This window comes from Pongo pygmaeus, chromosome 2 (genome assembly GCF_028885625.2).
Source record: "Pongo pygmaeus isolate AG05252 chromosome 2, NHGRI_mPonPyg2-v2.0_pri, whole genome shotgun sequence".
Classification (NCBI taxonomy): domain Eukaryota; kingdom Metazoa; phylum Chordata; class Mammalia; order Primates; family Hominidae; genus Pongo; species Pongo pygmaeus.
In genome coordinates this window covers 52,414,944-52,428,903 of record NC_085930.1, presented here as the reverse complement: position 1 = coordinate 52,428,903, position 13,960 = coordinate 52,414,944, and the positions used below count along the sequence as shown (strand labels likewise).

Here is a 13,960-nt window from a genome sequence, read left to right as displayed (position 1 = left end):
GAAACCCCGTCTCTACTAAAAAATGCAAAAATTACCCGGGCGTGGTAGTGCACACCTGTAATCCCAGCTACTCAGGAGGCTGAGGCAGGAGAATTGCTTGAACCCAGGAGGTGGAGGTTGCAGTGAGCCAAGATTGTGCCATTTCACTCCAGCCTGGGCGAGAGAACAAGACCCTATCTCCAAAAAATAAAATAAAATAAAATAAAATAAAAAAGAGTTTATTGCCTGTTTCCAACAATTCTCTGCAGGAAAAAAATCCGATGATTATATCCATCTCGTTGGGAATAAGACGGGCACCAGTTTACCTATGTACCTGAGGAAATGCTATGGAAATGGTATTTTTCAATTTTATTCATCAGTATATTAACGAATATATGACTGAATAATTCATACTGAACTCAAATCAGTTGCAGGGGGGCTATAAATGCAAATTAGCTGAGGATTTAATGTGCGTAGGAGGTGTATAGGGGGTTAGAGGACCTTTTAAATTCCCCCAATAGTTGTGGATTCGGTGGTTCTATGTCTTTGCTATTCATTTTTAAATAGGTCAATGAAAGACAGCAAAGGCCTGCAGCGTGTGGGGATCAGGAAGAAGGCGGATAAAATAAAAGGGGGAAACTAGTCTGTTATTCAAAGGAACTGGCTTTCACTTGTGGTTTCTCCTGTTTGGCTTGAACAAATCATTTCACCGTCTTGGGCTTCCGTTTCGATATTGGGTAGGGAGGAGCGGGTGTTACGAGATCTCTCAGTTGTCTTGCTGCTTTCATTCTTCGTGAGCCCTCCCCAAGTTGATTTAACAAATACTCTATGACCTAGAGTCCTAGAGTGTAAATACCACAGTTCAGGTGACCTTTCAGCGGGCCTCCTTACGCATGCGCTGAACGGGCACCCTCTCGTTAAGGCCCGAATTTTGCCTCTTCTGCGCACGCGCCCCTTTTAAATTCCGCACCTGTCAAAGAGAGGCAGGACTTCCTGTACTTTTTAGAGCGACTGCCGGAAGTGACTGCGGACGAATCGGCGTTTGCCGAGGCTGGCATAGATTTGGGTATCTCCGCTCACAGCTGCTTTTGGCGCGAAAGATGCCGGGTCTGGTTGACTCAAACCCTGCCCCGCCTGAGTCTCAGGAGAAGAAGCCGCTGAAGCCCTGCTGCGCTTGCCCGGAGACCAAGAAGGCGCGCGATGCGTGGTCAGTGCGCAGCCGGAGAGGGCGCGGCAGAAGAGCCCCGGGCCGCGGCCTATGCCTTCCGGTGCCTCTGCCCTACGGCCTCTGCCCTCTGCCCTCTGCCTTCTGCCCTCTGCGCTCTGCCTTTTAACCTCTGCCCTCTGCCTTCCCCCTTCCCCCACTCCTCCTTCCTGTCTGTCCACCGCCTCCCCCTCTCCCCCCCCCCCCCGCCTCATTGCGGCGCTGTGGAGATAATTATTGGGCCTTGTAGGTTTCGTGGTCTGGTCTCTGTTGACTTATCCCGTAGCTTAGTGCCGGGAAACGATGGAGATGGAGGAGAACGGCAAGCTTCAACCACGCATTCTTTCCTACAAATGTGTTTTGAGTATCTGTTATGGGTTAAGCACTGCATTAGGTCCGAAGATGTAGACATGGATAAAGATGGATCTTGATATAAAGGAGCTTAAAGTTAATGGAGACATATAGCAGTGACTTGTATACCACGTGGTAAGGGCTATGATAGATTTGTTAAGACCAAACAGGAAAGGTTTTCTGGTAATTTCTAAGGCTTTCTGCCAAAATTTAGAGACAGTAGGACACAGTGCATTCCTTACAGTTCTGAAGAGTTCCCCTTCAACCCTTTTAAGGCAACCAAAAGTTGAAAATCAACCAGTCTCCGGCGCAGGGGACAAAGTATTCAGAATAGTTCATCTAGATTGTCAATCCACAGGTTTGTTCTCATTTTATATAGCCTCTCTTGCGGAGCAAATCTCATTAGAGGACGTCCTCAGATAACGTGAATGTGCATCTCTTCCTCTGGCCCCTTTTGTCTTCCCAGATAGTAGATATAAGAAAGAAATCATTAGTGCTATAATGGGATAATAAAAGTGTAGGAGCTCAGTGCTTTTATTAATCCTCAGTACTTTGTAAGTAATACTGTGAAGGCAGGATTGAAAGACTGCAGTCTGAACAAATTGTTCCAGTGGTAACAGTAAGTGCTGTTGAACCTTGAATAGTATGACAGCATGATTAAGAGTCTGGGATCCACAGTCAGGGTTTGAATCTTAATCCACTAACTTGGTGACCTTAAGCCTCATGTGTCTGTAAAATGATTCTAATAAAAGAAACTCCCTCCAGTATTATTGTAAAGGTTAATGATAAAAGCCATGTCAAGTGCCTAGCACAGTATACATGGCAATAAATGATCAATGAATGCTAGCTATTATCTTCACAATGATCTCACTATCCCAGGCAATCTCTCCCATTTGCAGGCAGCGCTTGAGCTATTGAAGGATGGGTAGAGTTTCCATGGAAGGAGAACCTGTTCCCTTCTTTAAATTCCTTTTGCCTCGATTGCCTCAGACCACATGGGTTCTCCCCAAATATCCATAGTCAGGAGTCAGTTTTTCCTTGTAATTGAATTGGGCTTAACTTGATTATTTGCTAAATCACATTTTCAGGCCTTAGAAATAAAGCTGTGTAGTCCTAGTCTTTACTTTGTGAATTTTACAAGCAAGATGTTCTTTGATCATCATGAGGGGGTGTTCATCTTGGTCTCCTGGCTACCAGCTGTTTTTGATGTAATTAGAAGTAGATTTATTTGGTTGTGTTTGAATGTAGGGCAAAATCAGAAAGTTAATTTCTCTGTGATAATAAGCAAAAAATTGAGCTGTTCTCTGTGCCCTTCATTTAGCATAAATATTTTACTCAGTCAGTTTATTTCTTTATAGAGCAGTGTTACTCCTTGGATATTGACTAGAGGCAATATTTAATATGCGTGATTATTTCTTATCAGATTTCCCCCCCAAAATCACTTATCTGTGGAGTGTCTTCATAGGCATGGACATATCATAAGATCAAATAAAAACAAAGCTGTTTGAGGTAATAGCATTTGTTTTAATTCCAGCTACATTCCATTATACCCATGTTTTGTCTCACTCCCCATCACTATCATGCATACTTAATAATGTGCTTAATGCCTATTTAGATAACAAGTACATTTTGTTTTATAGTATCATCGAGAAAGGAGAAGAACACTGTGGACATCTAATTGAGGCCCACAAGGAATGCATGAGAGCCCTAGGATTTAAAATATGAAATGGTAAGCTTCTTGCTTCAAAGTTGTGTATTGCTTTACAGAGTTAGCAATTGGGCTACATTCTCTCTGAAAGGTAGTTCACCTGGTTAATCTAAAATGCTTAAGTATCAATTTGAAAAAAACAGGATTTTTCAGTTCCCAATGAAGGGAGTAAATTACGTCAGTAAAGACAGGCATTTAGCAGATTGGGGAAGGGGAGAATTGAGCTTTTAAGAAAGGGTTTGACAAAATCCTTTAGGTCTCATGGCTTTAGGAAAATTGACTGAAGGAACTAAAAGAAACATATTCTCTTCCTTGTTTCTAATATTGTGGGATTTCAGTAAATGCTTTTTTTTTTTTTTTTTGAGACAGGGTCTCACTCTGTTACCCAGGCTGGGGTGAAGTGGCCCAATCACAGCTCATTGCAGCCTCAACCTGGGAGGTTCAGGTGATCCTCCCCTCAGCCTCCTGAGTAACTGGGACTACAGGTGTGGGCCACCATGCCTGACTAATTTTTTGTATTGTTTTTTAGAGATGGGGTTTCGCCATCTTGCCCAGGCTGGTCTCAACCTCTTGGACTCAAGCAGTCCTCCTCCCTTGGTCTCCCAAAGTGCTGGGATTAAGACGTGTGAGCCACTATGCCTGGCCAATAAATGCTTTTAAGTAGGGGGTGGGTATCCCATGGAAGTATTGCTTTCTGAAAAATGGAATTGTAGCATGCTTTATTCGAATAAAACTAAAGCCTCAGGCCTTTTTTTTTTAATTAAAAAGTAAACTTTAATGTCAAAAATGCAAAGTTGGGGAAGACAGAAAAGATCACACACAAAGCTGTCACTTCACACTTGGAAGGTTGCACAGCAGCCGGGCAGAGGCGCTCCTCACTTCCCAGATATGAGGCAGCCGGGCAGTGACGTGGCGCTCTTCACTTCCCAGACAGGGCGGAAGCCAGGCCGAGGCACTCCTCACTTCTCAGACAGTGGGCAGCTGGGCAGAGGTGCTCCACACTTCCCAGATGGTGGGGCGGCCGGGCAGAGGTGCTCCTCACATCCCAGACGGGGTGGCAGCTGGGCAGAGGCGCTTCTCACTTCCCAGACGGGGCAGCAGCCGGGCAGAGGGGCACCTCACTTCCCAGACGGGGTGGCCGGACAGAGGCGCTCCTCACTTCCCAGACAGTTGGGCGGCAGGGCAGAGGCGCTCCTCACTTCCCAGACAGTGGGCAGTCGGGCAGTAGCACTCCTGACATCCCAGACAGGGTGGCGGGCCTCAGGCCATTTTTTAAAAGAACTTGGAACTCTTAATCCAAATTTAAGTGCTGAAAGGGACCTTAAGTGATATGTGTCCAACAATTCCACAAACAAATGATACTCCTTTGTTTGGAAGCTCTTTCTTCAGTTATCAACTTAGCTCACCCCCTCGACCCACTCCCCCTTTACTCAGGTCTCTTTCAAAAGCTCCTTATTAGAGAGGCTTTCCCTCAACACCCCATGTAAATTACATCCCTTCCCCATCACTCTGTCATGGTGCTGTCCTAACAGCTTTCTGTGAAGATGGAAATGCTCTGTATCTGCACTTACCAGTCTGGTAGCCACTAGCCATATGTGGCTGTTGAGCACTTGAATTGTGGCTAGTGAGAGTGAGGTACTGAATTTTTAGTTTTTAAAAATTTTAATAGCTACATGTGGCTAGTGGCTACTCTATTCTATACACTGTCACCTGCATATTATATATATTTTTAATTATCTGTGTTGCTTCACGGCAGCTAGAATGTAAGCTCTGAGAAAGTAGGAATTTTCTATTTCATTTACTGTCATATCCCCACTACCTATAACAGTGCCTGGCTCATAGTAGGTGCTTAATGGAGGATTGTTAAATGAATGAATAAATAAGGAAATTAAAGCTTATGGTTATGAAATGACCCCCAAGGTGGGTTGTGCAGTATCAGAACTGGAGACTCAGTCTCCACGCTGATTCCCTCTGCTTTTTGCCCCTACCCTAACTTCCACACCACACTACCACTTTTAACTTAATAACAGCTGAGAGAGAATGCCAAAGCCACATGCCAGTATATTAGTACTGGAGAGCCTGGCTTCTTTCCCTTGCACCTCTTTCCTGCCTCTTTGGAATTTCACATATGGCCAGTCTTCCTCACTGAGCTATAAAAAAGGAGGGATAAGGAACTTGTCGCAAGCTGATAAGAAGTTACTGTGTAATGGAAAACAGTCTAGGCTGAAAGTCCTGAGGCTTTATTTTTATTCTCCTGATGTTTAGTTTAGCGTGTTTTTAACTTTAGCTACATTTAGCTTCATCAAGACATTACTCCTCTGAATTTCACTTATTATTTATAAAAAGAGAACCGTAATACATTTTGTGATTCTATATATAGTATAGTATATCTACTGTTGTGTAAATGATATACTTAAGTAGCTTTTAGAATAGATGGTTATTTGAAGAAATCCCATAATGAACTATTTTGTAAAATAAGTAAATTTGAAGGGGAGTGTGTTCTTAAAAAGTATAAGTGTACTTTATTAACTATTTTTAAAGATGCAGCCTTAACATTTGTACATGGTTTCCTTGTTCATGATCTGACTCCCTCATCAGTTGCGTAAGCTGTAGGCTTGTGCTGAACCTGCCTTGATAAAAAGGGGTGATTAAAAAAAAAAGAAATGCTAATTTTAGGAATATCAAAAGCTTATCTTGGACTTCATCTGAACCACAAAGGTGGTACAATTGTTATAAGTGGCACATATTCAAAAGTACCGTATGATATCATAGTTTTCTTTATGTTATCAGGGCAGAGAGTGAGAATTATGTCTGTGTACTTCATTTGTGTGTAAAAGAAGATGCAAAAGCTTTAGACTTAGAAAATCTACTGCTTAACTGATTGTGTGGTCTTGGGCAGGTCCTTTACTTTCTGTACCTTGGTTTCCTCATCTGTAAAATGGAGACAATAATACATGCCCAAACTACTTCATAGAGTTGCTGTGATGATTAAATGTAAAATAAGTCATCTGTAAAAACCAGAACAGAATAGCTCATACCTTGAGAGTTGTGGATAGCAGACATTCAGTTGAGGTCTGTTAAGTATATGACTTGATTGTTATTGAATCCTGGTTACAAGAAGAACAATCTGAATCCATATAGGACCTTTCTAAGAATTCAAACTGCCATGTTTTTCATTTTCAGTGTAATAATATTTTTGGAAGAGGACTGGGTATTGGATCCTTATTGGTCCCAGGTGTCCTATTTCCCCAACCTCCATGGGGAAGTGGAGGCACAGTGAAGTCAAAAAAGACTTGCTCAAGTTAGGAGTGGATAGTGGTAGAATTAAATTAGAGTTAAGATTTTTATATTCTCCAAATCACAGGCACTTTACATTTCACTCCTTGTACTTAATGAGATTTTATTCCAACATATTAATTTTTAGGATTGCACATAATCTTGATCTTCAATCTTAAAACCTCATTATGAATGCTAATTAGAAAGACCTGTTGCTGAAATGTACAGTTGCATATAACCCAGTAAACAGGCCATTGGCTGGAGGGTGAAATCCAACACAACTGTCTGCATTGCTATAAGATAAACTTAACCTAAATCGGTATTTCTTAGACTGTTAGATCACATTTTTCTGAGAATAGCTTCAAAGGAAAAATATTTTGCAAACTTAGATCTTTCTGGCAACGATCATGAAAGTTCCTTAATTCAAAAACCTTTGTAGATTTTAATGTTATTCCTAAGTAGATCTTAATTGTACCTCGAGTGCAGTAGATTAGGAATAAATCTATTATACATTTTTTATACTTAACCTGAAAGTAGGCTACATTCACCCAGTGGTTCTTACCCAGAGGTGCACCTCAGAATCATCTGAAGAATGTTTTCCAGAATTCACAACTTGGGCCCTGGTCTGCCCCTGTTGACTGAGAAACTCCTAGATGATTTTCAAGTGCACTTCTCTTTAACAACCACTGGCCTAAGTTGAAGATGAATAGCAGGGATAATGCTAGGCGTAAATTTATCTGAAAATTTAGTAGTAGCGAAGGCAGAGACTTGAAAACTCAAGGAAAAATAGGTATGGTGGTGATTTTAGACAATTTTTTTCTATTTTATGACTGCTGCTTTTACTGAAAAGAGTAATTAGAAGAACCTAGAACCTCATTAGAAATGTAAGGAGGAAATGGATGGCTACTGTCTTTCTGCCTTTAGGAGTCAGAAGAAGCCTAAAGAACCTATTTTGGAGACTAAAGTCGTTGGAAGAAATTAAAGGACTAGTACTGAGTAGTGGTGATAATCAGTATAAAGTTTAACAACTTAACAGTTGGATGCTTAAAATATGCTGAATTGTACACACACACACACACACACAAAACTGATTATGTATGAAAATATGATCCCAAGATAATCCAGAAAGAGTAATTTCTGCCATTCAAACATTTATTCATTCAGCAGATATTTATTAAGACCCTGGAAAATACCGAGGGGAGAAAGATTATCCCTCCAGTCAAAGACTTTACATCCAGAGATATAACCAAATAGGTTTAAATCCAGGGTCTTCCACCACATAGCCCCTTTTGTTATGTAGTCAGTCGCAAAAGTGGTAACAATGCTATGGGCTGCTATAATTGAAAGGTTGAATGGCTTCGTTTTTGGTTATCTTTCCAAACTTTTCTATAAATGTATTCTTCCTTTGAACCTTTTAGAAAGGAGTTTAGATGTTTGTATCTTGATGTGGTTTATCTTTATTTAAACCAAATGAAGTGAACAGCTAAATGAGGGAAATATTTGCATTAGACTTGAAGAGTTAGCTACCCCAGTTTAATTACCTTCCTAGCGTTGTTCTCAGTCTTCTGGGATAGGCACTGGGAGAGGTGTGAGAAACCTGATATTGACTTGACTGGATCAGCAACCCTGTCTATGCTACTCTCCCTTTTTGATTTTTCCAGATGAATGTTAAAGGGTTGCCCTTATCTTGCTTTGGGATTAAGTGAGTAACTTTCCACAGGAAGTGCCTTGGGTACTGAGCTGACCTTCTGCCTTCTACTTTGTGGATCTTCGCCAGGCATACTTGAATCAGCAAAGGGGTTTGCAGGTCTTGTTTCTTGAATATCTGTAAAAATAACTGCTTTAGCCTTTTTTGGAGGATATTTTTGAGAAATATGTATTTCTCAAACACCCACACATATGTATTATATATATATACACGCAGAGAGAGTTTTTACTTCAAAAACTTTTAAAGAGTAAACAATATGAATAATTTCACTGATGTTTTTAGTTAGGCAAACCTAGAATTTTAAAATGTTGATTTTGAATTTTATGACTGATTTGGAATAATTCTGGCAATTAGTTGATTACTCATCTGAGGCATTCATTTCTAGTGGTCTTAATTCCCTGACTCCATAGATCTGGCATGATGTTTGAAATCTGACTTTCTAAAATAAATATTTTTCTGTAGGTGGTGTGCTGTGTGAATAAATAATTCCTGAAGAATGAAGAAGATTAATTTTGGGAGTTCTTTGATGAACTTTGATATGTGGAAAAAGTATTTATAATTTGTTGTAAGAAAAAAGTAAAATATTACTAGTGGAAGATCTTCAGTTGTGTTTCTTTTTTGTGTTCCTCATTTGCTCACGTGGCTTTTTCCCCCAAAGGATATATACCAACAAATCTTGTAACATAAGGTTCTTATGTTCTTATTACTATGTCATTCTAGGAACACTGGATATCTGTTGTAAGGAGAAAGCAGATACTGATCTCAACCAATGAAATCTCCAGAATTAGGTGCATAGAAGTAAAATAACCCTTTACCAATTCAGAATCAGTGTGGTAGCCATATCATCTCATTCAACACTCTTTTTTTTTTTTTTTTTAACTTTCTTAAAGGTAAGAACAAGCCTTTAGTCTTATTATTTAAACCATTATTGTTATTCTTTACTAGCTGTCTTTTGGAAAAGTTAGTTTAGATTTTGGACCAGATTAGGGTGATTTGGCTTGGAAGATCTCAACTGTTTGGCATTATGAATCTGTACATGGGTAGTTACATTTTAAAATAGACTAGGATCTTAAGTTTCGTTCCTACAGGGTAGACAGTTGTCTCTTATTAATTAGAAACTGGCTTAGGCTAGAGACTGAATTGGTACTAAACGTCACTAATCAAACAGCTCAGTGCTATGCCATGGTGATGCCTAGAGTTGAACAGAGTGTGATTTCCTTAGTATAGCAACCTTGTCATCCTTGTAGCTGCTGATGGGCTAATGAAGTATGATCATATTCTGCTTGTAAGTACATTGAGTCTAAAATCTCAAGAACAAAAGATACTGAGAACATAATTAATAGGATATGTAATGTTCATGTGTCATTGTGTGATGGGAAAAGTCCCTCCTTTATAAAGAGCTGAATCAGATGATTCCTTAAGATTCTTTCCTAATTCATTAAGAGCATGGCTTTGATGTATGACAGACTTAGGTTCAATAGCTGGCTATGTGACCTCAAGCAAGGCATTTCTTCTTTGGGTCTGTTTTTCTCAGCTGGAAAAAAAAAAAAAAAGCAGGTATGGAAGTAATACCTAACTTACAAGATTGTCAGTACTAATTAAAAATGATGTATACACAGTATTTAGCACTGTTATTAGCATTCTCTATTATTTTATTGTTTATATTTTTACTTGAATATTCATTTGGATATAATACTTTTAGTAAGCACTTCATGATTTACAGAGATAATCTAGGTGAAGAATAGAATCTTGGACAATTAAGACAGGTATGAACCAACTTCCCACCCAATACAGATCTTTGGCAGGTGGTTATCTAAACTCTGCTTGAATATGTCCTGGAACTACAAAAAAGAAAACAAAAAAAATCAATAACCTTATCACCCATTGTTAATTTCTGATATATACTAGTCCAGACTTTTCCTATGCCTTTATACATTTTTTAAAACAAAAATAAAATTTTTTCTATGCTACATATTTTTAATGAGGTTATAACGTTATCATGTTTTGCCCCTAATGTATTTTACCATCAGTGAGTATAGGTCTATGGTGTCATTTGTATTGACTATGTATAAATTCATCTGTGACTTACCATAATTTAACCAATACCCTATTTTTTCTTTTTGCACATTTGGACATTCATTCATTAAACAAATACTTCATATAGAGTGCCTTCTGTATGTCAGATGCCATTCTAGGAATTGGGTCTCAGTCTGGAACAGGATATATGTCAGATAACCTAAATTCTGAATTTTTGTTTGTTTTATTTTGTTGGTTGCTTTAATGGAAACATAATAAGGAAGAAATCTGAAATCCCATCAGTCTACAATAGGACCTCTCTTTGATAACATTCTCACCTCTCTCTGTCTCTGTGTGTGTGTGTGTGTGTGTGTGTGTACACCTTTTACTTTTTTTTCTTTTTGGCTACTCTGATAACACTGCAATAGAAGTCTCCTTATGGAAAGTCTTTACAAGTGTCCTTTACTAATCACTCAGCTAAGGATGGGCCAGAGGCCATGCATGTTTTCAAGGCTTTGAGTGAGGACTGCCCCCAAGTGATCTCTAGAAAAAAAAATATCCATTTACACCTTAGTGTCTGAGAGCACTGATTTCTCTAATCTCTGAGCAACACAATTTTTTTAAACTTTTGGCAGTTTGGTATGCTTGCCTGATTTGTAAGGGAACTGAAAACACCCTTTTTGGCCTCTGCAACACTTAAAAGTACATCTCACAAGACCCTCTGCCCACCCTTTCCTAGTGCTTAAGTCTTCCCAAAGATGAGGTACAGCATTTCGGTAATAATGAAAAGAGATATCACCACAGTCACTTGAAAAATGAAGAACTTGGCCTCCTAGTGGGTAACAACCACATTCTAATGCACCTCTTTGCTAAGCCCTTGCTCTTCACAATAATGACAACTCAATACGGATATATTCACACTATTCTCTCTAGTCCCCCCTTTGTCTAACCTTGAAATGTTTGACTTGAAGGTTGATGAAAACAGGATCATATCCTTAAGTAAGGCCTATCTTGGGAATACTATGTCTTTCCTAGGTCTAATATGACCTATGATGTGATGGAAAAACCATGATCCTTATTTTACAGGTGAGTATAGGTGCTTGGAGAGGTTAAGGAAATCACCCTGATCCAATAGCTGGTAACCTGCAAGGTAAGTTGAAGCCCAGTGTTCTTTGGTGTACTAGTTATCCAGTATAAACATCATGTATTTGTAGTTATAAATTCACTTAATGCATACTTAGTGAAGTCCTATTATTTGCAGGGAACAGCCCTAGTGTTGATAATTCATGTGTGAATCAGACATACGTTTTTCAAGATGAGAGGCTATTTGATTGATCACTTACTGAGGACATACTATATGCCAGCTATACAGAGTAGTAGTCAAAGAGTAGTAAGACATAGACTCTTCCCTCAAAGAGCTTATAGTCTAGTGGATATATGTGTATAAACTGTAGAAATATAAAGTTGAATGCTCAGTGGTATGATGGATATTCCAAGATGCTTTCCTAAACAGTGCATGTGTGATTATGCCCAATGTTTATTTCTTTAGGTATTAAAAACTGCTAGATGTTCCCTCTGTCGATTATGGTGCTTTTGATAGCAAGTAATAGAAAATCCTCATAAGGAAAACTCACATAGCTGGAAGTCCAGTTAGAGTCAGCTCTAGATGTGATGATATCATAGGGTCACTGATTTCATCCAAGACTCAAGTTATTTTCATCTCAGATCTTTCTCGTCCAGGACTGATGAAGCCCGTCATGTGCTTGCTTGTTAAAGTCCAGCGGAAGAGAAAGAAACCATTCCCTGGGCATGGACTCTTAGTCCTAGTCCCCTTTTTAAAGGTCTGATTGAGCCAAATTAGGTTATATGTATTTTTATGGACCAGTAATAGTTATCAACAGAATACCTTATGCTGATTGGCTTACACAAGATCCGACCCCCTCCACCCCACCCCTGCTTAGATCCATGTGCAGGTTTGATATCTGGACAAAACAAATTCCGTCACAATTGAGGAAGAGGTAAATGGATATTGAATAGACAACCAGATTTCCACTACACTATCTTGTTCACCTAACAGGTCACCCTGAACGGTCAAATTGAGTTTATAGGAGGAATTCCTCTCATAGTTTACTCAAACTTTAGAAGGAAAATTGTTGGTAGAGCATAATAATTCTGGTGTTCAGTTTTTATAGAATAAGACAATTAGCAGATGTTCAGAGAACTGTTCCCTGAAGACTTGTCCTTAGGGAGATCTGAATTAGGATGCTTTCAACTGCAAGCACTAGAATACCCAACTACACTGACACAAGCAATACAGAAAAGTAATTTACCTCCCTGTTAGGAAGTTTGGGAATTAAAAGCTCCTGGTTTGAGATAGTGGCTCAGTGGTGCTTTCAAGAACTTAGCCTTGGCCGGGTGTGGTGGCTCATGCCTGTAATCCCAGCACTTTGGGAGACTGAGGCCAGAGGATTGCTTGAATCCTGGAGTTCAAGACTGGCCTGGGCAACGTAGTGAGAAACTGTCTCTACAGAAAATAAAAACATTAGCTCGGCATGGTGGTACATGCCTGTAGTTTCAATTACTTGGGAGGCTGAGGTGAGAAGATCGCTTGAACCCAGAGGACTGAGGCTGCAGTGAGCCGTGATTGTGCCACTGCATTCCAGCCTGGCTGACAGAGCAAGGCCCTGTCTTAAAAAAGCAAGCAAACAAAAAAACCTAGGCTTGTTCTATTTTTCTGCTCTTTATCCTTCTCATCCTTAGGCATATCATATCTCATGACTATGGTAACTTCAGGCATTACATCGTCACACAACTATTCAAGCCTGGATGAAAGGTAGGCCTGCTATCAGGGAGTATACTTTTTCCCAGAAGTTCCCCCACGTACTTCCTCTTACATCTCATTGCTCACAGGTCTACTTTTGTGCCAATCACTATCAAGGGGAATGAGATATTGTGCTTGGCTTCAACCAGTCTTAGTTCAGGCTCTGGCAACTTGAGGAAAAGCCCACTTTCCTTAACATATTGCCCAAGCAAAATTAGATTTGCATAAACTAAAGAAAAAGGGGAAATGGCTATGGAAGACAACCAATAGTGTCTGCTTAAGTTCAACGTGACACTATGTGTCCAGAGCATAAAATTATGCCTCTGTTCTGTTTTAGTATCTATGCTAGGAAAGCGTTAACCGCAAGCTCAGTGTTTCTCAAACTGTGTGTGGTGAAGAACCAGCTTTTTTCCCCTCAATTCATCACAGACCCAACACTAGGAAAATGAAATCCATACAGATTTTAAAATACGCTATGCAAACCCAGAATTTTTGTTAGTTCAAAGGCCATAGTTTCTCTGTGAAATTGCTATAAAAAATGTCTAAACTCACAATTTCTGTCCTTACCCCAGCATGAACCAGCATGGACCAGTAACAAACAGTTTGAAAACCAGGCTGCGTTCATGACCACACTTGTTGACTCTGGTGACTTCATAAGCTGGCCCCAATCTGCCTCGCCTGCCTCTTGTCTGCTGCTCCTTTTGATTCACCTACAACGAGCTGTTCTCTGTTACCAGAATATGCCACATATTTTGTTTTACTTCTGGGACTGACTTTACAATCTGTTCTTTCTTCCTGGAATGCCCTCCTCTAGCTGGGGAAAACCTATTCATCTTTTTAGACCAGATTAAAAGTCACCTTCCCTGTGATGTTTTCTCGTGAAAAAAATATTTTTTT

The 13,960-nt window shown here is 39.8% G+C and overlaps 1 protein-coding gene across 3 annotated transcripts; it reads left to right on the top strand.

Annotated features, from left to right (window-relative positions):
• Nucleotides 1-349: 349 nt before the first annotated feature.
• On the top strand, nt 350-11,387 carry LOC129033775 (cytochrome c oxidase copper chaperone). Of its 3 annotated transcripts, XR_010125808.1 has the most exons (4): nt 350-1,186; nt 3,175-3,263; nt 8,947-9,116; nt 11,329-11,387. XR_010125808.1 is itself a non-coding variant. In XM_063662586.1 (3 exons), exons 1-2 carry the CDS (start codon nt 1,080-1,082, stop codon nt 3,257-3,259), a joined length of 192 nt encoding a protein of 63 aa, XP_063518656.1. In that variant the 5' UTR covers nt 350-1,079; the 3' UTR covers nt 3,260-3,263; nt 8,947-10,967. The 3 variants fall into 3 exon arrangements, 2 of the variants coding, with proteins under 2 accessions (XP_063518656.1, XP_054338735.1); XM_063662586.1 differs by lacking the exon at nt 11,329-11,387 and having other exon boundaries at nt 8,947-10,967; XM_054482760.2 differs by lacking the exons at nt 8,947-9,116; nt 11,329-11,387 and adding an exon at nt 8,689-8,822.
• Nucleotides 11,388-13,960: the final 2,573 nt, after the last annotated feature.

What these genes read in the sequence shown, in the direction of transcription:
- LOC129033775 (XM_063662586.1), top strand. Translation starts at nt 1,080, where the DNA reads ATGCCGGGTCTGGTTGACTCAAACCCTGCCCCGCCTGAGTCTCAGGAG. An exon ending in AAGAAGGCGCGCGATGCGTG is followed by an intron (nt 1,187 to 3,174) that starts GTCAGTGCGCAG and finishes TTTGTTTTATAG; the next exon opens with TATCATCGAGAAAGGAGAAG.